A 25248-nucleotide genomic window follows, 5' to 3' on the forward strand; every position below is an offset into this window, starting at 1 on the left:
TCTGGAAATGTTGTTTCATCACTTAGGAACCTGCAACAGAAGCATACAGTTTTATATAGTTAATTCTATAGTATTTTCTTATCGGCTAATCAACAAGTGGTGACAAGGTCTAACTTCTACAAAATTCCAAGCACGTACTTAATACCCCATACAAGGTGAATTAATTGGCTGTAACAATTAATTTTGCAAATGGATGGTTGCGTCGCACATAATAATTTAATGATCAATTTAAACTTTTATTACTTCTCGTAATCCTGGTAAAAGGAAGCAATGCGATTGGTCAAAGATTTGTAAAAAAAAAAAAGAAGTTTTATAGCAGGAAGCTCAAAATGTATATTAGGTTTGGATAGCACCGACCGATAAGGTTCGATTTTAATATCAAAATCCGCACATCCGCTAGTATCATTTTACTGAAAAGATTTTTCTTCTTTTTCTTTATCTTTACCGGACAATTTTACCATGATTTTTTCGTTAATCTTCGACCATACATGGTTAGAGCTCAAAGCAACATCGTCGTGTACAGAATTGCTCACTTCCGTAAGTGTTTTTTAATTTCTCTTACTTATAGTAAGTGATGTCATCATGCAGATTTTTTATTTTATTTTGTGTTTCCACCGGAAATATTTGATTTTAAGTCCTGTGAGTTCGAAAAAAAGTTGATTTTACAAATTGGTCTTTGTGAACTACTCGTAAAATACTTAATAAATTTTCCTTTATGAAAAACATTGTATAAAAATTGTATTGTAAATAGATAAACGTTATCTAGAAAGGATATTACCTTTTATCGTGAGTACCGGTGTTGAGCTAGAGTTGGCTTGTTAGCTAATCCCACGCCATTTTCACTGGAAAGGCGAACCTTGTGGAGTGTTGGAGGAATGGTTTTGTGTTTTTGGCGTCTAAATAGCCGCAGGGACTCGTAATTTCAAGTGTGAAACGTCTTTCTGGAATAGAAAACAAATAACATTCTAAAATCTTTGTTTTCTCTAAATAGTAATATTTTAATGTAATATACCACACCAAACGACGTCGAACTGATTTTTTAAGTCAACACAAACCAATTAGCAAACCAATGTAGAAGCACAAACAATAACTTGAATATATTACTGGGTAAATGTGTTTTCTCTTATTTTAATTGCTCGTAGAGTTTTAGTTTGACAAAAAATTAATCATTCTTAAATTGAATTAATTATCGACCTTAATTATCGATGTGTATCGTAAGAAAATTATCGAATGTGGCACAAGAAAAAAAAAAACAAAAAAATCGACCGAAATAGTGGGAGGTAATCATCGAATTTGGGGAGACAAAAAACTAAATTGCATTGGTGGTCTATCTAGCAGGCATCATGAGTCAGGGAATGTATTTTTTTAAAAAATAGTTTGTCTGTGTGTACAGAAAATATGTAAAAACAAAAAAACGCAAGAAACTAAAACGGAAGGTCCTATAAGAGGATCTGACTGTAACTTAGCGAACTAAACACGTAAACCGGAAGTACTACTGCGAATGGTAGATTTCTTTTCTTTCTTTCTGGGTATACCTGGTCATTCAGAATATAAGGGAAACGAAGTGGCAGATTTATTGGTCCGGGCAGGCTCTGCGGTACACCTCTGCGGTTGGCCCGCAGCTCTGTTTTGGGTGTTTCAAAGTGTGTTAAGTCTACGGCCATTAACAGAGGGTACAGTGTAGGTCTCAGGAGTGGTGGCTTGTCACACCACTGGGCGGAGACAGGCGAAGTTGTTCATCAGAGGCTATTCGCCGAGGCTGACCGCAGAATTAATCCGTCAAGGCCGCGTGGGGCTAAAAGGATAATTGTAGGGACTATTAACTGGGCCACTGCAGGCTTAGAAAACACATGTATCTCATGGGCCTGGCTAATGATAGCCTTTGTAGGTTCTGTCAGGAGCAGGAGGAAATGGCACTACACGGTGTTGTGTCAGTGTGAGGGGCTTGTATGGAAGTTACTTCTAGGGGAAGGAAAACCGAAGCCTGTGAGCTTTACCCAAGAGTCGCTCTCCAGCATTAAGAGTCTAACTAAAAGGACAGGTCTGGAGAGTGAGCTTTAGATTGAGGGCAGCCACAATAGATCTAAAGGGGTAGCAGTGGCGTAGCCCTTGAAACTGCCCTAGCTGAATCTTATCTTTCATTCTTTCGGTTTAGTATTTTCTCGAAAAGGCCTCTAACTAATTGTTCTCAGGTTGATCTTTGTTTGATGCTGGCCACGAATATTCAATACAGTTTCCACGCATAAAAAAATCGATTAAGTGCACTTATGCGATAAATTATCTTTTTTCTAATCGAACCATTTGAACATAACGTTCGATTCTGTTTTCTGTATGTTATTAAAGGAAAAAATCCAATATGTTTGCTCAAATCCCAAGTTTTAAAAATAATTCCACTGAGAAGGAAAAGTTTTTGGGACTTCTTCAAAAATGGCAGCCACAGATTTTCTCCAAACTACACCAGGAAACTAAACTAAACCAATAGCAGACATCTGCACAACAAAGGAAAATTACGAAGTGGTGATAATATATCGTAAAAAACTATCCCCAGAATAGAACGCAGTTTTTTATGAATCATGAGTCATAGCCCAATATAATAGAAACCATTTTGATAAAGGAAGTTTATCTATTTATAAGTAAGGGAATCATGATGACGTCTCAAGAACTTACGAGATTAACAAGATAACTCCTTGACTTCTTGATAAGAATAATTTTCAAATTTAACAATAATTCTCAAAATCCTTCACTTTTTATAAATAATTAGTCAAGAGAGTAATTATGTGGGTCTTCTATGCTATCCCAAAATTGCATCCCATTTTTCTCATTCCCAAAAACTTCCGTTCATAACTACAGATTCCATTCCAGGAGCCACTTTCCAGAAACTTCAAAAAGTCTCCTTGGACTACTTGCTTAAGGCGAATGGTAAACCGCAAAAGAAACTCATCATTGCCTAGGTTTCATATCATTGGAAAAGTAAAGTAATGCCTACTTTTTTCTGGCAGGCTTTAACGTCCAACTATCACAAATAATAGGTGTCGTGGACGGAGGCGATTAGCAAACATACTTTACTGCAAAATTCCTCATATTAACACATTAAATAAAATGCCAAGGACTAGACTAGTACCGCAATACATCTTAGCTTTGCGGGTCTAGCCTATAACCGCTCGGCTATCGTGGCGCCCAACTTCAAAACGTAACATTCAGTTTGTAATTATTTCTTTAATTTTTTTATTTTATTTTATTTTGAACTGACAGAACGCTTATTATCTCAATTACGCCTCTTATTATATATATATATAAATTTAAATTTTACGTTAACCAATTAGTAGTAGTTGTGTTAAAAAAAAATTTCTTATTTTAAATGGTTTTGTGTGAGCGTGTTTTTTTTTAATATTATCTTATTTTCAGTTCTTTTCTGTGAAGACTTATTATCATTAATTATGACGTCAGCTTTCTGAAGTGAAACAATATCCTCAACCTAATTTCCTACTATTATCTTTAGTTTGCTGTTGACCCAATAATGAGATCAAGATCCAAAAAACAAAAAACTAAAAAAAGTATTCTTATTTCTTCGGATTTATTTTTATTTTTTTAAATACATATTTAAAGATATCGTAAAACAATAAATGTATCAAATGTGAAAATAGTGGCATTATCAATTTGAGTTATATTTAATTCTTACCAAAATTGTTCAGTTAGCCGAGCGGTTAGTGAAGTTTTGTTTCCGCCTCAACTCAGACGTCAGCGAGTATAGTGCGGAGACGGAAACGTAAGTGAAGTAGAAATCTCTCTACACTAAACTAATTAATCTCCCTCTGAAGATGCATGCATGTCTGAATCCGGTCAAGGATATAACAAACATGTCAGATAAAATCAAAGAGATTATACCTCGTTATCTAACAACCTTTTGAAGTTTTTTTGTTGTTTTTTTTGTCTCTCCAGAAGTATAAGTTTTAGAGATTTGGGGAAAGCTACTCAGAAATGCATTTCAATGTAATGTACGGTTAAAAAGTATTTAATATTGGTGAGCATTATATGAGGCAAGTAAGGCACTATCTAGATCAATTGATTGAAAATCACAATTAATGAAAGCAAAATAAATGACGTAACAGTGGTAATTAAAGAGGAAAAATTTATTGTCAGGAAATTCCGTGACATATCAGCACATTAAAAATAAAAAACCTTACCATTAATTATTATTACATTTAAGCATTATCAAACTTATTGTGAATGAACACCAATTGCATAATGATTGTTTTTTTTTACTATAAGCAATTATTATTCAATCAATAAAGACATTCGTAATGAGCAGGGAAAATTGAAAGATAATAATAAAATAAAGGAAAATAAAATTCTGTTTGCCTGTAATTATGCAGAAACACGAGCATGTCGGATTTTGTTTTGCTTAATTTAAATTTAAAATTCAGTAAATAAAAAATAAAAAAGTTTATTTTTTATATCGATATGCGAATTTATTTATTTATTTTAAATCTAATTAATTTATATATATATGTATATAAATCGATAATGGCTTGAAAGAATAAGAAACGAAGAAATAAGAAAGAGAAAAAAGTGCTGCAGAAGGAGGAGTAAAAGAAACATAGATAGCATGGCTGTATGAAAAGAAATGGAAGATGGAAAAATGATTTAGGAGATCCTAGGCTGAGAAGCTGAAGGAACTTAGACAGGGCAGAACCAAGGAAAAAATGCCCATCTTTGGGTTTCTCTTAATTTGCTCGAGTTTCTAAACTCATTTTAATGTGTTGTGTAGTAATGTAGCGCCACGATAGCCGAGCGGTTATAGGCTAGACTCGCAAAGCTAAGATGTATTGCGGTACTAGTCTAGGCCTTGCATTTTATTTAATGTGTTAATATGAGGAATTTTGTAGTGAAGTATGTTAGGCGATTATAGGCTAGACCCGCAAAGCTAAGATGTATTGCGGTACTAGTCTAAACCTTGCATTTTATTTAATGTGTTAATACGAGGAATTTTGTAGTGAAGTATGTTAGACGGTTATAGGCTAGACCCGCAAAGCTAGAATGTATTGCGGTACTACTCTAGACCTTGCATTCTATTTAATGTTTTAGTATGAGGAATTTATAGTAAAGTATGTTTGCTAGTCGCTTCTGTCCACGACACCTAATTTGATAGCTGGACGTAAAGCCTGCCCTGAGAAAGTGACATTACTTTACTTTTTTGTAATGAACAGTACTATTTCTCGATCACTGAATCTCCTTATATGCTCAATAAATTTTTCAAATTTGGAAATCTTACAAAAATGACTTTATATCTACTATAAACTTCATTTATTTATTGTATATGCTCATAGATTTAGAAGATTTAATTTTATTGTTTTTTTTTTAAGAATGATTGGTTTTAAGCCAGTTCTGGTATAGGGTTAAGGAAGTCTTTCATGCAAGTGGTCATTTTAGTGTTACGTACGGTTTTATAAATTGTTGATGGTAGCTAAAAGTATTAATACAAAAAAAATACGGAGTTCATAAATAGGATTGCTAGAACTTGGAGAATGGTCGTAAGACAAAGTCTTGCGAGTGGTTCACACCTGGCTGTTTTCACTTAGTTACTTCCTGTCCAATTTTACTCCTCAAATTTATTTTAATCTTAAAAATTTAATATTAAAATCAAACAGAAAAAAAACTGTTTTAGAACAAAGTACGAAGTAGGGAATAATGCAGTCGCCAGAGCGAGAAACAACGGATAATACGTACAATACTGGCAGAGGGAGGGTGAATGAGAGAGAGAGAGAGAGAGAGTCAATGAAAGAGTGAGAGGGATGGATGATGACAACTTCGGGTAGTAAAGATAACATAGAGCTGTTCTACAGGTACTGCATGACCTAGACTTCAGTCAATGACGGAATGCCTCCCAACCAACTGTAGCACGTATTTATCGAAGGTTACCTTTTCATTGTTAATGTCATTATCGTACCTTCAGATATCTTTTCTCCGATTAAATCATCCGATTATAACTTCATAAAATAAATAATTTTGGTGTGAACACTCGCACGACTTTTTACTAATCTCTGAGTTCTAAACTCAGTAATAGTCTTCAAACAGCGTCATAATTAATTTTTACTAACTTTTTTTTTTTTTTTAATCCGGATAGCACGAGAAATGGTAAACATTAGGGTTGCTTATCCCTAAATTTTTCTATCAAAATGTTTCTACAAAAAAAAAAGTAGGCATAAGTAAAATCGAAATCTCTAGATAGATTAAACTAGGGCGGCCTCAAAACCTACGCCACTGCGACCCCTTTGGAGATCTATTGCGGCTCCCCTCACTCTAAAGCTCACCCTCTAGACCTGTACTTTTGATCAGACTCTTAATTCTGGAGAGCAGCTCTTGGGTAAAGCTCCTCAGGCCTTGGTTTTTCCTCCCCGAGAAGTAACATCCTTAGCCAGACAAGCCCCTCACACTGACACAACACGTGCAGTGCCGTTTCCTCCTCCACCTCCTGACAGTACCTGCTGAGGCTATCATCCAACAGGCCCATGCGATACATGTGTTGCCTGCAGTGGCCATCGAAATCTCTAAAATCAAGCTGATTTACCTCTGAAGATGAAAGAAAATCTGAAACCGATTAGGGATAACGCAATTAACATGAGTGCCACGACGTATAAAATCAAAGATATTATCCAGTACCTACTGCGAATCTAACCACATTTTCATCCCATTTTAGTATTCAGACATAAAGTTAGCCTTGAAAATTAGGCATATTACAATCAGTTTATGGTTGAATTTCCCTTTTCTTTTTTTTTTTTATTTCATGAAACTTTATTTTAGAAATATCTCCGAGAGATCTCAAGGACTTCTCCCTGAATTACTGTTCTACCGACTCCGGCTCAAGAAATTTCCCTGCGAATTAAATTTCTAGCTAAAATTTTGAATTTACCATAAATTTGTGGAAAAGCTGTGTCTAAAAATCATGAGAATTTGATTAATAGGAGATGCGTAAGTTTTCAATTAGATTTCTCCCCTCCCAAAAAACAAAAATCCTTGGTTCCTAAAGAGACCTTAAGTTTTACAACATTCTGAGTTTAAAAAAATCTGTGGAAAACGTGAAAAATAGAACCTACAATACACAAATTATTTACAGGAGACTAATGACTAAATATTTGTAAAAAAAAATATAAAAGTAACTTTAAAGTTAGAAATAACTTCTTACAAATTCTAAACGCGTACTCACTTGTATCTCTACTTAGACACGTCACCAGACGATTTATTACCTCTTAAGTCTTGAAATTACCCAAAATGTCCTTGGAGGTTCTTACTTTATTCATGCATTTTTTTGTACTTTATTTTTTTGAAAAGTCAGTAACATTGTTCGCATTTCCATTTTATTTTATTTTATATTTATACATGAGGGGCATACGAGTATTTAACTTTCAAAAAGCAAAATGTTTGGGTGATTTGGAGCAAACTGTTAAAATTCTGATCAATTATTATCCCCCCTTTTTTAAAAAAAATAAATTTTAATATTAATTACCCTAAAACAGTGCGTTTCCAAACTGTAGGGAGCATCACCAAGGCAATTGCAGAGAAAAGGCGATTTCATTATCCGTGTATGAAGGCGATTAGCAAGCATACTTTACTACAAAATTTCTCATATTAACTCATTAAATAAAATGCAACGCGCTAGACTAGTACCGCAATACATCTTAGCTTTGCGGGCCTAGCCTATAACCGCCTAACATACTTTACTACAAAATTCTTCATATTAACACATTAAATAAAATGCAACGCCTAGACTAGTACCGCAATATATCTTAGCTTTGCGGGTCTAGCCTATAACCAACCGATCGACTACCGGTGGCGCCTACTATTTATCTCTATTTTCTGCAAGTCTTTTAGGTGTATGCTTTTAGTTACTTTAGTAAGGAACAATTAGTGATTTTCGATCACTATAGCTGATAGTTTAAAAGAGTTTAATCTTTACACTATTAACCATAATCATAAATAAATATTCTCGCAACGCACCTAATGGTATTTTATTTTTTTTTTTAAATTATATTTATTTATAAATGCAACAGTGGTTACATAATGATGAATATATAAACACCATCTGTGTTGAATGTCTCCTTGTACGTATCACTTGTAGATAAGGTATATTTAATTTGATAAAGAAATAGTGTTCTCTTTTTGGATTGTTTAAATAACACAAGGTTTCTGACAAATAATAATAATGATGATGATGATGATACAAAATTAACATTTTATATCTTTCGCTTCTTTGTAGTAAACTTGGAAATTATAGTCAACTAATTTGGGTTTTTTTTTTCTTATGAAAACTATCGGCGTCACTGTGATTTCCCAAAGAAAATAATTTCATCCGGTTAGAGAATGCTTTTTTCTTAACTCCGGAGGTGATTTAAAAAAAAAACGAATCGGAATTGAAAGATTTCATTTTCGAAAATTTTGATAAGGGAAGAGGGAAAGAGAGAAAGAAAAACTTCTTGATGACGCATACTGATTTTTATTTTTTGCGATGTTATTTTTTTTTTAATATTTTGTTTTGTGTGTTACTAGTCACAACCACAGAAATACAAAGAATCTGATTGCAAGCGGAAAGTTCCGTTCATAAAATTCCCTTTAATTTATTTTATTTTTCATTTTATTTGCTTATTTTTTATCATATTAATCCAAGAAAAAAAAAAGAAAATACACAAGAGTGAGGAAATAATAAGAAATAAACTCTGCAAAAGAATTAGTTCATAAAAATCATAAATCAAACAACGCACATCTTTTAGCTCGAAGTATCAGAAATCTTCGACTCTCTAAAAGTAGCCGAACGCAATGATTTATAGCTCGTATTTTAAATTTTTATAATTTTTTAGAAAAACCATGCTAAAATAAAAAATATCTTAATTGAAAATTTGTTCATACTAAAGTGAAAAAAAAAAAATCTATGGCATTTAACATCCTAGGAAATGATTTCCCAAAGGACTAAAAGCGACGATGATGCGAAGAATATGATGAGAAAGAGTATGAAAATAAGTAATGCAACCTTTAAGTAACCTTATCATTCATTTCCTGAGGGACCAATAAAGATTTCAGTAAGACTTTTGGATCATTCTTTGATATTCATTTCAATGAATTTGTAGGTTATCAACTGATGATTCAACAAAAAAATCTGTTTAATAATTCCACATCATTCAGAAATAAACGTATTATAGGCCCAAATCAGTGAACGATCATGTACCTTGTTAAATTCTATTCCAATCCAAAGGCTAACTTCATTAGCCCATCAATACTCTTGAACTAATAGGTTATATTTATAACCTTAAGCCGCCACGATAGCCGAGCGGTTATTGGCTAGACCGCTTAGTATTGCGGTACTAGTCTAGGCCTTGCATTTTATTTAATGTGTTAATATGAGGAATTTTGTAGTAAAGTATGTTAGGCGGTTATAGGCTAGACCCGCAAAGCTAAGATGTATTGCGGTACTAGTCTAGACCTTGCATTCCATTTAATGTGTTAATATGAGGAATTTATAGTAACGTATGTTGGGCGGTTATAGGCTAGACCCGCAAAGCTAAGATGTATTGCGGCACTTGCCTCAGGATTATTTGGTAGTTGGACGTAAAGCCCGCCTGAACAAATAGGCAATTACTTTACTTTACTTCATTTATAAACTTAATTATTCTCTACTAATAACTTATAGATAGCAGCACTAGTTGGGTGGATATTGGCCAAGCAAGAGTTGGGTACATCAACACCACCCAGTTAGATCGTGGGAATGATGTTAGATATATACATATGGGATGGATCATTATCCACTTGTTGATATGCGGTACACACTATGTTGTGTACACACATGCGTGAGTGGGCCGACCTGCTGATTCATAATTCCAGACAACAGCTATACATATGTTTCCTCTGCACATAATCATGAAATTGAGCCTTAGGATACCATCCATGATAGGCCATGATCATCAAGTTCATTTAGTTTCAACGATTATTTATTTAGCCATAAAGAGAAATAAAGTGCTATCATTTCCGGAAGCAATGCAATTCTTAGACCAGTGATGGGCAAAGTACGGCCCGCGGGCCAATTCCGGCCCGCGAAAGTATTTAATCCGGCCCGCCGAGGGTCCATTGACATGGATAGTATAAGGCCCGCTAGAATTACGTTTTGACGGTCGAGAAGTATAAAGTAGATTCTACTTAGTAGAATAATAGATGCATAACCTATAGGTGAAGCTAAACTAGCCGCGTAGTTACACAAGTGTGTAAAGCTGTAATGTTTTTATAATATTATGATTAAAAGCTTTAACACAAAATGCATTTTTTCTATCATTCTGGCCCTCCTCTAGAATTTCTTAAACTTTGTGGCCCCCCATTAAAAAAGTTTGCCCACCACTATCTTAGACTATGGATGAGTTATTGCTAGAAATCGCTTTGTGTTCTAAATTCTTTGCATCCTTTAGTACGGCTGTGTGCATCTCTCGTAAATAACAAAAAAAAAATAACATCAGATTCACTGATTCTATATTTCTGTAGATTGTGAGTGACAAATAAGTAATTACCAGAACGCAGTTATATTTTCTTAATTTTTTTTCTTATCCCTCAAAAGTCAAGGATTTCCCTAATGCAGTCAAAACATTTAAGACAGCTGTAGATAAAACGCATGCGTGCCTTTACAGATGCCTACTAAAGAATAGCAGCGCGCCAGTGGTGCCTATATTGGTCTAAATGTAAGGGACAGTTTTATTTTTTTATTTTTGCTTTACATATTGAGTAGCGATGAATGTAGCCATTGTAACTATTAAGCTAATAGCTTGGTAGTTACCTATTGTTTATTAATAACCAGTCGTCCAACCAATTTAAATAAATAAGCACGTACTTATTGTAAATTAAAGGACGGAGAATGATCTAATATATAGCTTTGACGTGACATTTATCTCTAAATTATTTTTAGTGTTAGGTTAAGAGTATTTCATTTTATTTTATCCTTTCTTAAATATATATATATATATATATTTTTTTTTTTTTGTTTGGATAAACAATTACATGTATGTAAATTAATAGAAAGTGTTAATTTTCCTCGCGCCTACCATAAGTTATTACATCATATTTTGTCTCAAAGTAAGAGACAATAAAGTAAGGTCAAAATAAAAATAAAATATACAAAAAAAAAATTGTTCAATTTGCAAAAAATAATACATAATAATAGAAATAGTAAATATTTTTTCTATTTAGTTTATTGTTTATTATCGTTTACGGATGAAAGAAACTTCTTAAGATGGTAGCAGTTGTTGACAAGTCTTTGAAAAAAAAAAAATTGTTCCGAAAGAATCTTGACTTGAAAGTCTGACTAAACTTGCAAAGAAGCAAGGTGTAATGCGAGACGAAAACGTAAGTGCAATCGATATCTTTACACAAAACTGATCACATGATCTCTGATGATGCATGAAAATCCGAAACCGGCCTGGAATACAGTTTTAAAATGAATAATAATAACATATAATAGGGAAGGGATTAGCTATGCGGTTAGCATATTGGATTCCCACGCGGAGTTCCCGGGTTCGAATCCAGCTGCTAACCCTTACGATTTTCTCTTCCTAGGAGCTTCTTACAGCTCATTGCCCGGCGATGGACAGTGTTGTCTGGAACGAGAGAGAACACTGTCCGGAGGCCGCCAGTGTATTGAAAAAAGCTTCAGGCGCCAATAACCTGACATGTTAACGCGCCTTAAATCATTAAATAATAATAATATATAATTTTTAATTGATATTTAGGCGACACGATAGCCGAGCAGTTATAGGCTAGACCCGCAAAGCTAAGATGTATCGCGGTACTAGTCTCGGCCTTGCATTTTATTTGATGTGTTAATATGAGGAATTTATAGTAAAGAATGTTAGGCGGTTATAGGCTAGACCCGCAAAGCTAAGATGTATCGCGGTACTAGTCTCGGCCTTGCATTTTATTTGATGTGTTAATATGAGGAATTTACAGTAAAGTATGTTAGGCGGTTATAGGCTAGACCCGCAAAGCTAAGATGTATCGCGGTACTAGTCTCGGCCTTGCATTTTATTTGATGTGTTAATATGAGGAATTTACAGTAAAGTATGTTAGGCGGTTATAGGCTAGACCCGCAAAGCTAAGATGTATCGCGGTACTAGTCTCGGCCTTGCATTTTATTTGATGTGTTAATATGAGGAATTTATAGTAAAGTATGTTAGGCGGTTATAGGCTAGACCCGCAAAGCTAAGATGTATCGCGGTACTAGTCTCGGCCTTGCATTTTATTTGATGTGTTAATATGAGGAATTTATAGTAAAGAATGTTAGGCGGTTATAGGCTAGACCCGCAAAGCTAAGATGTATCGCGGTACTAGTCTCGGCCTTGCATTTTATTTGATGTGTTAATATGAGGAATTTATAGTAAAGAATGTTAAGCGGTTATAGGCTAGACCCGCAAAGCTAAGATGTATCGCGGTACTAGTCTCGGCCTTGCATTTTATTTGATGTGTTAATATGAGGAATTTACAGTAAAGTATGTTAGGCGGTTATAGGCTAGACCCGCAAAGCTAAGATGTATCGCGGTACTAGTCTCGGCCTTGCATTTTATTTGATGTGTTAATATGAGGAATTTATAGTAAAGAATGTTAGGCGGTTATAGGTTAGACCCGCAAAGCTAAGATGTATCGCGGTACTAGTCTCGGCCTTGCATTTTATTTGATGTGTTAATATGAGGAATTTATAGTAAAGAATGTTAGGCGGTTATAGGTTAGACCCGCAAAGCTAAGATGTATTGCGGTGCTAGTCTAGGCTTTGCATTTTATTTAATGTGTTAATATGAGGAATTTATAGTAAAGTATGTTTGCTAGTCGCCTGTGTCCACGACACCCAATTTGTCAGTTGGAAGTAAAGCCTGCCTGAAAAAATAGGCAATTACTTTACTTTGTTATTATTAAATTGATATTTCATGGCGTAATTATTTTAATAAATAATTTTATTAATAATGTTAAAAAGAACCAAGTTGTATCAGTTTAACTCTGGCGTTGATTTTTTTGGCTTCACACATTTCTGAACAACACCCAAAGAAAGATTATATTAAACGAAAATAAAGGACGCCAAACAACAAACTACCTTTTGGAATAAGACGGGCTGCAACTACATCAAAAAATAACGTACCGATTGGTTAGACTTCACAGAATTTTGTAGAAAAGAATTAAATAGCACATTAAGAGAAAGAGATGAATAAATGAAGAGAAAATGCAACCTTGACTGCATTCCAGGCCTGCAACACTAGATTTATGGATAAAATGAATTATGAAAACAAAAGAAATATCTTGGAGATGATTCACTTAGTAAAAAAAAGGTACTACATCTCAATTAATCACAGAACAGGCAAAAGTAAACGAAATATATAAAACCTCACAATCAAAACATAATCGTGAAGGCAGTGAAAACTGTGAGTTACATCAAATCACCTGATTCTCAGGCACACGACAGAGGAGATAACCTGACGAATGGTACACCTCTCGTATTAGAGCGATATTAATATTAATTTTTTTATTTTTTATTTTTGCAATCTAAAGACATTTCTGGCCCTAGAATATTTATAATTGTATTTTATTTGTTTTTAGACCTGGAGAAGTATCATCAGTGAGCAGTGTCTATAGCCTGTCTGAAGATTGGGAAGTGGAAATAGATAGAGGACGACGGAGAACGCGACACCATTGGCCAAATAAGATCCAGTTTATATTGGCCTGTGTGGGATATTCGGTCGGATTGGGAAATCTTTGGAGGTTTCCCTATCTTTGTTACGCCTCTGGTGGAGGTAAGTAATTCAGTTGAATAATAACAACGAAAAATCCAAAATGTGTTCAAGAAAAATAGGATTTTTCGACTTAGAGTTGAACTGAAAAGGAAACGTATGATTGTCTTCTCTTTTTGGGAAGTTCTATTTTTTAGAAAAATTTTTCATTGTATAGATTTTAATTTTGAGAGTTTTCATTTTTATCTTCTGGGCCAGGGGTGCGCTCTGAATTTTTTGGGATAGGGGAGCTGATTGGTTTGAGAAGTAAATCCATTGCTTTTTCATGTTAAAAATATCTTTCCATTTAAGGTGAAACGCAATCACTTTCTTAATAAAATCGTCACTGAGGAAATGTTTACAGATATTCTACTATTTAGTCCTATTAGGCTATTTATTTAGACTATTTAGTCGTACGAAGTTACAGTTTAGTGAGACTATCTAGATCATGGATGGCGAACCTTTTTGAGACGTGGGTCAAATTTTGTTCATGTTTTAGTACTAGCTCTTCGGTCACTGATGCCCATTTGCACAAGAGTTAAGTTTAAAAATTTTAAACTGAATATTTTCAAAACTAAACATCTTTAAAACATCAGTTGGCTTAACGGGTAAAACGGGACGAAACAAGTGGCTATGGAAGTCTCTTTTTACAACAAACATAACTGAACAAAACCTTACAAAAGTGTGTTTTATCTGATGAAAAATCAAAATATGGTTATTTGCTTTTGGGTTATCGATTTTTTTTTAACAAACAAAATATGAGGAAAATTATACAAGTTTATTTGATATTTGGTAAACACTTTTGCTTTATTTCAAATACTACAAAAAGCATTTGTCGTCATTTGGCGTTTTAGAACTGTAATGATCAAACTAAAGGTTATAGATTGCTTTTGTGTCAATGCGTGATTGAAAAAAAAAAATACAGATAGAATATAAATTATCCACACAATTAGAAAATCTAAATCAACCCGCGCAAAACAAACAATTGTGGGTCAGTGAAAAAGCAGTGCCTGACCCGCGGGTCATAGGTTCGCCATCACTGATCTAGATGGACATGCTGAGAAGTATAGATACATATTGGTACAAATACGAGCTTTGTTTACGCTCATCAGTGTGAATTGGCTGAGAGACTGGCACAAAAACAAAACTCGTGACCTCAAACTTCGTCTGAAGCCCCCTCTCCAGACTTTTAAGTTCGATCAAACAGGAACAGAAACTAGATTGGGTGCTTCATTTTGAATGGGCCTCAATTAGTCCCTGGCCAGCTAACCCTAACGGTATCTAATCTAAACATTATGTCTAAATATTAGTTAAGATAGACGGATCCATGTTTCTTCTATATTGTAGGAGAATTAAGCTAGTTCCTTTTTCTCTTAGAGCTGAATTGTCTAATAATGCATATTATAATCAACGTTACATTTAAAATAATCATTACTGGAAAAAGTTCCATGTATTATAGGAAGGGGGGATCGATTCCTAAAATTCCCCCTGGATACGCCTTCAAAAACGTGCTTTACAATGTTTTTCCATTTTAAAGTCAAACAATTAGAAATTCAATTAGAAACTCTTAAAAAATTAATTTACATTAATTAATTGCTGTAGAACGCAATTAAATTCTGATTATCATAAATGAATTTAAATTTATTACAATGATAACAAAAATGAGCTCATAGTTAATTAGGAATTTAATGCATCAGACAGGATAGTCGTACGCCACTAAATCGCCCCCCCCCGGACCCACCCGCTGGTTATGTAATGATTTAATTATATTTTTAAATTGTACTACCCGTCAAGGCAACAAGTGTAGTGACACATTTAATAGGGCTTACATTGCACTTAAAACTATTTACACATAATGAATATCATATTACATTAGCGTTTATAAATACTTATTCCATATTTAAATTTTGAGATCATCAAAAAATGATTGAGGGGAAAAAAATCTCAAGTTATTTCCTCAAAATCAATGTTAACAATTTAATGTCATAGTTTCAATTTAGTAAAATTGAATGAACAATTTTTTTACATTTTTTATTTTAAGAATAAAAAAAGTAGTTCAAATTACTTACTTCACCAAGATGAGATGTGTAGTAGATAGATTGACAAAAAATAAACTAATTCATAAAAAGGTTATATGTAATGAGGCAAAAAATAAGTTAAATGTAAGTCCTATATAAGCCTAGAGAGTCGTCAAAATGGTTAAATATGAGTGTAAAATAATCTTGTGAAATTCTAGTGAGTCACCAACGTGGTTAAATATGAGTGTAAGATAGTCCTATATAAGTCTAGTGAGACGTCAACATGGTTAAATGTGAGTGTAAGGAGGTCCTGTAAAAGTCTTGTGAGTCGTCAACATGGTTAAATATGAGTGTAAGATAATCCTATACAAGTCTAGTGTGCCGGCAACATGGTTAAATATGGGTATAAAGAAGGTCCTGTTTAAGTCTTGTGAATCACTAATACGGCTAAATCTGTGTGTAAGGAGGGCCTGTATAAGTCTTGTGAGTCACTAATATGGTTAAATCTGTGTGTAAGGAGGGCCTGTATAAGTCTTGTAAGTCGCCAACATGATTAAAGGTTTGTGTAAAATAGACCTATATAAGTCTAGTGAGTCGTCAACACGGTTAAATATGAATGTAGGATGGTCTAGTGAGTCGCTAACATCGTAAAATGTAAGAGTAAGATAGACCTTTGTAAGTCTAGTGAGTCGTCAACATTGTTAAATGTGAATGTAGGATGGTCTAGTGAGTCGCTAACATCGTAAAATGTAAGAGTAAGATAGACCTGTATAAGTCTAGTGAGTCGTCAACATTGTTAAATGTCATTGTAAAAACTGCATTTGTGTTTACAGAAATTGCCACTAGAGTTCTCCACCGGATGGAGTGTAAAATAAGCTTACAGCCTATTTAATGGCGGCTTACTAGCCCATATCTTTATTACCTATTTTACGATCAAACAACACAAATTCTCAACTTTTTTGATTTTGTTAACGATAATTGGGTAAAATATAAGGTATTATCCCAAAAGAAATATCATTTATCGTATTTTTAAAGAGAAATTTTTTTTCTTGCTTTAATCGAAAGTTTATCAAATACCTATGGGAGAAATGTTGAAAAAAAAATTTTAAATTAATTATTTCTATGCAATTATCACGTTTGAAGTAGTGGCCAATCAGAATGCAGTACGGTTGCAGGCTGTGGGCGGGCCATGCCCACCTCTAGTGTAACCACGCCCCGTCCAATGAAAGCCAGCTATGGGCTGGGTCAAGGCGTATTAACAATGGTGCTACAATACCTTTCACTTATTTTTCTAAATCTTTTATTATTTTCTCATATTTTATTAATTTTTTTTTTGTTATTTGAGATATAATATTAATCTTACGTAGATATTGAGAAATAATACCAACAAATTAGTCGATAAAAAATCATTTTCAATTTCAAAGAAATTTTGTATTTAGTTATGATCGTTTTAGAATAGTCTTAGCCAATATTCGACAGTTTCACTTTACTTTCTCATGAAAAGAATCTCGTATGAACACTCACATGACTTTTTCTTACCGTAATTTATGAATATAACCGAATTTCATTGTAACTTAGAATTGCATGATAAAAAGAAAAAAAGAGATCGAATTAATAATAATTTTGATAGGATGCGACACATTCTTTCTGAACCAAAACTATTAATTAATTAAGAAAAAATATCAAGTCAAATTGACATTCAAGCTTAAGAATTTCTTTTGATCAGCTTCAAACGAATCCGTCTGGCAAATTCATAGTAAATTACAGAAAAAGCCTCTCTTTAAAATTGCACTTTCGGTGTATTGATTTGCTTTCTTCTTGAAAGTTTTGTTACAAATTTAATAATCAAATTGATTGAATTAGTAAAACCTTAAAATATCTAAATTGGAAGTTTAGAAAACCTTATTTAACCCCTCGTAAAATGAGAGTATAAGATGTAGACCTATGTAGGTCTATGCTATAAGACCTATGTAGGTCTAGTGAGTCACCAACACAGTTAAATGTGAGTATAAGGGTGGACCTATCTTGGTCTAGTGAATCGTGTACGTGTGAAGCCATTGTCTGTAAAAATTAATCGAAAAGTTTTTTGTTGGAGACAACTCAGAAAGTTGGCCTCGCCAAAACCGAATCTTTAGTTAAAAATCATATAGTCAATTTGATTAACGATTACATTAGAAATTTAGTTCACTAATAAATTGTCATTCGACTAAAAGTACGATTAATTTTGCCGTTTAAATTCTGATTAAAATTTTAATAAATAATCGATTAAATTCAATTTTTTATCAGTGTCCATCTCCGTATACATCTTGCCGCAATCACACAATTTAATTTGGCTAGTAAAAAAATAAAATCTTGAAATAAAATGGCACTAATTTATCAATTCAATTCCAACTAACTCACTAAATAGTAACCACTGTACGAACAAACCAGTTTTAAATTCATTGAGAATATCTTATAAATATGTAAAGAATTAGAAGTAGGTATTTTAAGAACAAGTATGCATTTTTGTTTTTCTTTGTTTACAGGTGTATTTCTAATTCCTTATTATTTAATACTCGTAACATGCGGCATTCCTCTACTGTACATGGAGCTGGCCATTGGACAATTCACTACAAGAGGTCCAATAGGAGCTTTTTCAAAAATATGTCCTTTATTTAAAGGTTAGTTTATAAAAGTGTCAACAAATATACTTCTCATGTTAGGTTTTAATGATTAGAAAGGTTATAAAATATAATTAAGGTCATAATGTAAACATTATATTGTTTATTGCAGGTGCAGGTTTAGCAAGTGTGATTGTATCATTTTTTATGTCAACCTACTATAACGTAATCATAGCGTATGCACTTTATTACTTTTTTACTGCATTTCGTTCCGACACACCATGGAGTGAATGTTCCAACAGATGGAATACAGAATTCTGTTGGCATCCACATCTTCAAAAAAACCTAACCAAACCAAACAATTCGCAAACACCAGCGGAAGAATTTTATGAGTAAGTTATTTTTCATTTTTTAGATAGATAATAAATAGTCCTTTATTCACTTTATTAATACGTAAATAAAATACTTGGGAGTACCATACTTAAATGCTTGAAAAGATTTAACCTACTTTAACATTACACCTGAATTAGAATGTTAAAGTAACTGTGGTCAATATTTAAGCTATAGTTTCCTAATCTCTCGGCCAAATTCATTGTTACTTTGATTGCATTTATCGGAAAACTTCTCCGTTTTAACAAAGTGGACAACGCATAGGTGATAGTAACGATGTGATGGTATATAATAGGCGTATATCAGGGACAAGTCGGTTGTTGAGGAACTCATCTGTACCCCAGCAGTGAAATTACGCACCAGGCCGATACACAGGAGTAGTTTATTTTTTTTCGAGACATTTCGTTCAAAGCAATGGGATGTCCGAAAGGGCATCTGCTGATCCTTAAGTAATTTTCCCCAAACACGCAAATAAGTATTTGTCATTATCTGGCCCAAGGAAACGGAAACCGACGTGACGACTCAGTGCCGGCTTGATAACCCAGAATAGTCTCAGCTTTGGATGTATTTATAATATGCTACCTATTTAAGAACGGTTCGATTCACAAAAATTGCCTAATTCAAACGGTTGACTACCGTGTCCACTTTTCAGGAGGTGGCATGATTAGTAGGTGTGCTCTCAGTCAAATTTGGGTTAATGCCGTTAGGGCATGGTTTCGGGTTGAAAGCACTAGCCGTAAAACAGATCCCTGAGAAACTCCTGCAGCTGCATTGGGTGGTTGGAGCAGGCTGACTTATAAGTTGAATAAAATATCCTGTTAGAAAGATATAAGCTCAGCACTTCACCGATATGGTGTGGAAAATGGTACTTCAACAGTCAGTAAACTAAATCACAACGCAGTAAACAGTCAAACGCTTTTTGGACGCCTATCAAGATTTATTATTTTTTTTGAGAAATTCTTCTATTTATTAACGTAACTGTTTCTTTTTTTCAGTCGAAAAGTTTTACAGTTAAGTTCAGGCATAGAAGAACCTGGTTCAATTCGATGGGAATTGGCCGCGTGTCTACTTTTTGCCTGGATTATAGTTTATTTCGCCCTATGGAAGAGTGTACGAAGCTCAGGACGAGTTCTCTATGTAACAGCAACCCTTCCTTTTGTACTTGTTCTGGCATTCTTAGGACGTTCACTAACCTTGGCTGGTGCTGATTTAGGCCTTAATTATCTATTTAAACCACAATGGGAACTACTGGCTGAATCAAAGGTGAGTTAATCATATAACAAAGTGTACCGGTGAAAAAGCAAACAGTTATGAAAAATAAATACTACAAAGAATTGTACTTTATATAGTTTAATCTTTCACATTGAAATTTTCCAGGTTTGGGTGTATGCAGCTGCACAAAATTTCAATTCGATTGGCATTGCTTTTGGTAGTGTTATTTCTTTTGCTAGTTATAACAAGCAAAACAATCAAATACTCGTGGACACGGTGACAGTTTCAGCGATAAACGCTGTGACCAGTCTTATAGTCGGCGTATTTGCATTTGCTACTATTGGCAATATAGCTACTGAACATCAAATTTCAGTCACCAATGTCATCTCTGATGGTAAGATTTTTATTCATAAAAAAAAAAAGATACTCTAAGAAAGATAGGTAGTAAAAAAACTGATCTTCAAAATGTTTAGAACTGTTAACTTGAAATTTTAGTCAAACATTTAATTCTCGTTTAAGCTAAACCAGTTGATAAGACCATGCATGACACTTAAATGATATTTTGAAGGTAAGCCATCCTCGCACACAATAACTGCCTTGAAATTAGTTTCTTAGAGTAAAAATTTGCAATAAAGTTAACTATCTGTGCACAGGTATACCCAAAAATCATTAGAGTCATATTCTAGACAAATTCAGTGAAGAAATAAAGAAATAATAGTTCCCAAGGAGGTGGAGTACTAAATTTTGGTTTGGGCACAGATTGTATTGTATCCAAACTTAATGATGTAGTTTAAGCTACACCGAAATAACGTTTTAAAGGAAAACTAGGAGAAAATATTTCAAATACATGTTACAGAACTATACATGGTGATCCATTTAAAACGCACCAATCGCTAATAACTTTTTAGGAAAGCGGAATTTCGAAAAAACCCACGAAGTAAACTATATGTTTTTCTTGGTCTAGTTTTCAAATGTTTCACCCCCGTTGCCGTATCTTTATTTTTGGCGGAGTTATGGCCAAAAACCCAATTGGGATTTCATAAGGACCACTGGTTTTGACCATGATTATGAAAACTACATACAAAACTGTGAAAAGTGACGTTAATCCCGTTTCGATATCCCTAATATTAGTTGAGATATTTAAGATCAAAGTTACAATTTTATCTCTTCGTGAACGGTTTTCAATATTAATTTTCCACCAGAAATACACGTTTTGGGAGGTCCTCTGACGGCAAAAAATGTTATTTGTGACACAAAGTGAAATAATAATAATAATTTAAGATTTTAAAACATGTAGTGTAATGTAATGGTTGTGGGTGAATCAGGACAAATTTGTTTTATCATCAAATAAAAGCAATCATCACATCATTTTAATGAACCCCGTTTGCAAGACTTCTTGACCTATGATTAAGGTAAGAATATCTTGCCTTCTTAAATTATTATTATTTTTTCACTTTGTGTCACAAATAACATTTTTTGCCGTCAGAGGACCTCCCAAAACGTGTATTTCTGGTGGAAAATTAATATTGAAAACCGTTCAGGAAGAGATAAAATTGTAACTTTGATCTTAAATATCTCAACTAATATTAGGGATATCGAAACGGGATTAACGTCACTTTTCACAGTTTTGTATGTAATTTTCATAATCATGGTCAAAACCAGTGGTCCTTATGAAATCCCAATTGGGTTTTTGGCCGTAACTCCGCCAAAAATGAAGATACAGCATCGGGGGTGAAAAATTTGGAAACTAGACCCAAAAAAACATATAGTTTACTTCGTGGGTTTTTTCGAAATTCCGCTTTCCTAAAAAGTTATTAGCGATTGGTGCGTTTTAAATGGATCACCCTGTATAAATGTACGATTAGTATTATATGAGATTGTTAGAGCAATTTTTAATGGGTAAAAATAAAAACTATTCTCAAGAAAATGGTACTTCCAGTTGGCTGATTTAATACCATTCTAGATTAGAACATATCCTAATTTTTTAAAAACCTCTTTTTTCTGAAGAAGCAGAATTTCCAAAGTAAAAACCTCGTGAAACCCCCCAAAAAAAAATTCACACGATTACAATTATTCCTCCAAAGAGGAATAAGAAGGAAGTAAATAACCTATTGTGAATCTCATTTAATTTTAATATTGTGGTAAGTGCTGTCCAGTGTTTTGTTAATTTAATTTATTTTTTCTTTATTTTTATTTAAGGGCCAGGATTGGTGTTTGTTGTTTATCCACAAGCGATGACCAAAATGCCATTTTCTAATTTATGGGCGGTACTTTTTTTCTTCATGTTACTTTGTCTAGGTCTTAATAGTCAGGTAAGATTTCAAATGGAAATTTTTTTTTTTAATAAATTATTTTGTCACTCTAAATAAATATTAGTGTATTATAACTTTTATTTTTTCATTTATTTATTTATTTATTTTTGTTTGCACATAGTTTGCAATTGTAGAAGTTGTGGTCACATCCATACAAGATGGATTTCCAAATTGGATAAAAAAAAAATTAATTTGCCATGAGATACTAGTACTGTTCATATGTTGTATATCGTTTGCAGTTGGTCTTCCATATATTACGCAGGTAAATTCAACTTTTTTAGAGTTACATTAAAAAACTATTTAGAAAAAAACTCTACGACATAGTACCAACAAACTCAGAAGTTTGGGGCAGTTGTTTTTATTTTTGTTAATTCTTCGAAGCTGTTAGTTGGTCTATGCCTTCAACAAAGCTCAAAAAATTTAAAGATTTATAGAGAGGAAAGGACTAAATCCAACACTTCTAGTCATTAATCCGTCCCAACAGTGGAAGAGAAGCAGAAATGTCGTGATTAGACATAAGCAATAGCGAAGTCATCAAATACCAGTTTAGAACTTTGTGATATGTGGTTACCCCCAAAGAAAAGGACAGTTTAGACTCCCAGAAAGACAGTTTGGATCCCTAAGCTTGAAACAAAACGTTCTATGTTGTCATGAAATTTGAAATCAATTTGAAATTTTATTAGTACTTTGAATGTTAACAAAAAGGAAAAAAGTGAACTCTATCAGAATCCAATTAGCTCTAATCTCAGTTAATGGAACTCCCAAGATTTTTCTGGAAAGCCTATAGAATTGCAGTTGATTTGCAATTTGTTGCAAGAAGGGCACTTTGTTGACGATTTAGAAGGAAATGTGCTTGATAAGAGAACTTATTGACGATTTCTGAGTATAAACTGCCCATGACATAAAGAACTCCATACCGCAATCTTCTATCTACCATAATTGGCCCCCAATTCTAAATTAACATAAAGTTTAATAAAAGCAGATGTGTCAATTTCCTTGGAATCTTGTAAGGAACACAAGATTCATGTGCCAGCTGTCCAGAATTTGGTTAAGATATTGTCAAAAGGATTTATTATTTTTCTACGATATAGTCAAAAGGTTCTTTATTTGTTGAAAGACGAATATCAGAAGTAGTATGTAAGTTTATTTTTTAAACTTAGGATGGCTAAGATTTGCGAGGAATCGATCAAATTAAACAACTCGTCTCTTTGCCAACGTTTCGACAAATATATTGTCCTCTTCAGGTCCTGGATATTACAAATACAAAACAATTTACAGAGTCAGTAACATAGAAATTGTTTTGTATTTGTAATATCCAGGCCTTGAAGAGGACAATATATTTGTCGAAACGTTGGCAAAGAGACGAGTTGTTTTATTTGATCGATTCCTCGCAAATCTTATCCATCCTAAGTTTAAGAATTTACGGTCACGAAACCTATATATATTTTAATTTTTTAAGTCACTAGGCTTAAAAAAAAAAACTTTTTGGGACTTTTTAAGTTGTATGTCTTACTTAGCTTCTTTAGTTACTATTCTTAAGACTTAACAATCTTGCTTATGCTTATATTTTAGAAAAAATAAGATAATTTAAGGATGATAAATTTTTCTTGTAATTATTTTACAGGGAGGTATCTATTTTTTCCAATTGGTCGACCATTACGCTGTATCCAACTCCATAATGTATATAGCTTTCTTCGAAGTCATAGCCGTAGCGTGGTTCTACGGAGCTGGCCGGCTAGCCAAAAATATCGAACTGATGTCCGGAGAGAAAACCTATTTCTATTTCAAATTTTGTTGGGTTGTTGCTGCGCCCATACTAATCTTTGTACGTTTGATTATTTCATTTTAGTTATTTGTTTTTTTTTTTAATAAAAGAGAGACAAAAAATTACTAATCAAATGTAAATAATCTATTTCAGTGTGTATGGGTGTTCAGTATAATTGATTACGAACCGCCTAGATATAACAACGGATTGTACAACTATCCAGCATGGGCTGAAATCCTTGGATGGTCCATCACTGCTGCATGTTTAGCAGGCATACCGATAATAGCAGTTTACGCGGTTGCCAGTGCAGAAGGAAAAACATTTATTAAGGTATGTTAGTCCTTGAAAACAGATTAATATCAGCTGACAAAAACCAAACTCTAATGAATTAAGGAATACCAAAGTAAACGAATAAGTGGAACAGTACGACATTATTAATGGAGTCGGTGGTAAAGAATTTAGGATTATTTTCTTCGTTATTCATTAAAATTCTGAATTGTTCATCCCTCCATGACAATAATTGTCTAAAAGCTATACAGATTAATGGAAGATAATAATGCCATAAAACACATGAACATCGAAGCATCGAATCAAGAATAAAGAGTAAGCAAGGCGCCTCGGTAGCCGAGAGGTTAAGAGGCAAAACCTGTAAAGCTAATATGCATTGTGGTACTGATTCCCGGTCTTAGACCTTGCATTTTATTTAAAGGTTTATAAAAGAAATTTACAGTAAAGTATGTTTGCTAGTCGCTTCCGTCCACGACACCTAATTGGTAGTTGGACGTAAAGCCCGTCTGAAAAAAAAAGGCAATTACTTTTAAAGAGTAAGCAGTCTAGATATTGAAGGGTTACTTTTAGGATATTTTAAGATGCAGTGCAACTGGCTTTGGGTACATCTGCAACAGTAGATTTGAACGTTAAGGGAAAGGTTAGATGAAGTACGCGGCGTGACTCACTAGGGAATAATTAGCTCCTGAGGGGCAAATTGCCTGCCAGCTTCCACCTGTATAATTGGCCACTTGTCTTATCCATTAGGTTGATTTCACAGGATTTCTATGGAACATTCATCTTCTTGTTTAACAGTAGTTGGTAGAAAAAGGTTAAAGACGCGGATCATGAATGGAATATTAAGAGGGATTGTTCAAGAATAAGATTCTAGTGATAGGGAACGCT

General features: G+C 33.7%; 1 protein-coding gene across 2 annotated transcripts in view; it reads left to right on the forward strand.

Annotated features, from left to right (window-relative positions):
* The window catches only part of LOC141453740 (sodium- and chloride-dependent GABA transporter ine-like), a 70722-nt gene that overhangs the window by 42221 nt on the left and 3253 nt on the right, over positions 1-25248 (forward strand). For both annotated transcript variants that reach the window (XM_074127299.1, XM_074127298.1), the window contains exons 2-10: positions 13609-13802; positions 18322-18456; positions 18569-18788; positions 19782-20049; positions 20164-20392; positions 22198-22310; positions 22432-22572; positions 23935-24135; positions 24229-24405. In XM_074127299.1, coding sequence (XP_073983400.1) covers positions 13609-13802; positions 18322-18456; positions 18569-18788; positions 19782-20049; positions 20164-20392; positions 22198-22310; positions 22432-22572; positions 23935-24135; positions 24229-24405 — 1678 coding nt within the window. The remainder of the gene's footprint in view (positions 1-13608; positions 13803-18321; positions 18457-18568; positions 18789-19781; positions 20050-20163; positions 20393-22197; positions 22311-22431; positions 22573-23934; positions 24136-24228; positions 24406-25248) is intronic.

This window comes from Rhodnius prolixus, unplaced genomic scaffold, assembly GCF_049639745.1.
Source record: "Rhodnius prolixus isolate KJV_2025 unplaced genomic scaffold, Rpr scaffold_3, whole genome shotgun sequence".
NCBI lineage: Eukaryota > Metazoa > Arthropoda > Insecta > Hemiptera > Reduviidae > Rhodnius > Rhodnius prolixus.